The sequence below is a fragment of the Plectropomus leopardus genome, chromosome 11 (assembly GCF_026936395.1).
Source record: "Plectropomus leopardus strain MGB_pleo_1.0 chromosome 11, ASM2693639v1, whole genome shotgun sequence".
NCBI lineage: Eukaryota > Metazoa > Chordata > Actinopteri > Perciformes > Serranidae > Plectropomus > Plectropomus leopardus.
In genome coordinates this window covers 36682431-36683860 of record NC_142186.1, presented here as the reverse complement: position 1 = coordinate 36683860, position 1430 = coordinate 36682431, and the positions used below count along the sequence as shown (strand labels likewise).

At 36.9% G+C, this 1430-nt stretch overlaps 1 protein-coding gene across 1 annotated transcript in view; it reads right to left on the bottom strand.

Annotated features, from left to right (window-relative positions):
* Window positions 1-1294, bottom strand: part of selenbp1 (selenium binding protein 1) — a 14597-nt gene extending 13303 nt beyond the window's left edge. Inside the window, 1 exon segment of the mRNA XM_088084784.1 lies at window positions 1188-1294. Within this exon segment, the coding sequence (XP_087940910.1) occupies window positions 1188-1191 (4 nt within the window). The 5' untranslated portion in view covers window positions 1192-1294.
* Between the last annotated feature and the right edge of the window lie 136 nt (window positions 1295-1430).

Sequence of the window (1430 nt, the reverse complement as noted above, 5' to 3'; positions counted from 1 at the left end):
AGTAGAAACACAACGCTCACGTGCATCGATGCTGTCTAATGCTTGTTGTGTTGAAAAATTTTGACCAAATTGACAAAAACTTAAAACTGTTTATTTTTATTTTACTCAAGTTAGTTTTGTAAATACAGAATTTTGTTCCGGCTAGTTTTAGTTTATTTTCTAAAGTCGGGCTTTAATGTTTATTTCAGTTAAAAACTTTTTAAAAAAATTTATTTAAGTTTTAGTTCCTTTAATTACTTTGGTTCTGACATGTTGCCTGTTTTCTTTATTTCATTCAGGGGTTTTTTTTTGTATTTTTGTATTATTTTCATCTTTATTATATCGTAAAGAAGTTTGTTACTCTGTAATTAACTTTATTATAAGATTTATATATTAACCTGACAGAGCGCTAAAGTTCCTTATATTAATTATTACGAGTTTTATATCAGACTGTCTGAGAGATTCATCTTTAAGATTTATTTCACATTTGATGAATTTTAACAGAAGATAGTTTGAGTTTATTAAACTGACTTGAGGTGAAACCTCGTGTTAATGCAGCTCAGGATGTTTCCAGGAAACACAAACACACATCCGCCCGCACTATAAAACCAAGTTTGAATTAACTATTCAGATCAGCCAAAATTAAAAAATAAAAGGTTGAAAAGTGCAATAAAGTCAGCTATTGACAGATTTTTATTTCTGAAGTTGAAATTTTGTCACAATTTACAGTAAAAAGTACGTATAAAGTCATTCCATAACACAAGATAACCAAGCAAAAGCTTGTCTGAGCGCTCTGGTGACATAAAAGCACACGATACAACATACATGACGAGTAAAGTTTCCAATAATCGATGACAAAACTAAAAATATTTCTTTTTCTAAAAAGAAATGTAAATGTCTGTCTAACATTTACAGATGACTTTGCAGGAAACTTTCAGAGCTGAGAGAGTTTGAGTTTGTTGAGTTTGACAGGCTGCAGCTCCAGTTTTCCCCCCTGAGCTGCAGCAGAAAGGCTCTTTTCAGAGGCAGCAGGAGGAAACAGAACAAAGGTCACAGCGCAGCCTGAGAGCCGCAGCTCTGCTCCAACCAAAGTCCAGCAGGAAAACGTGTGATTTCTGCAGCTGAGACTCTCAGAGGCTGCAGAGGACTGACTGACTGACAGGTGTGATGGAGAGAAGGTTAAAGTGAGAAAAGAGACACGAGCTCACCCATGTTTGAGCTCCTGGTCTGATCTGATCCTGCAGGTCCCGGTGCCAGCTGGTCTGGACTCCCTGGGACCAGGTCCACTGTGAACAAAACTGCAGGGGGCGGAGATTAACGTCTTTCACATCAGGACACAGCCAATCAGAGGGAGGAGGCGGGGTTTGTGTACTGGCCAAAAAAGAAAAATAAATTTGCATTTTAACCCTCTGAAGCCCAAATAGGTTTACTCAAACATAAAGTTATAAAAC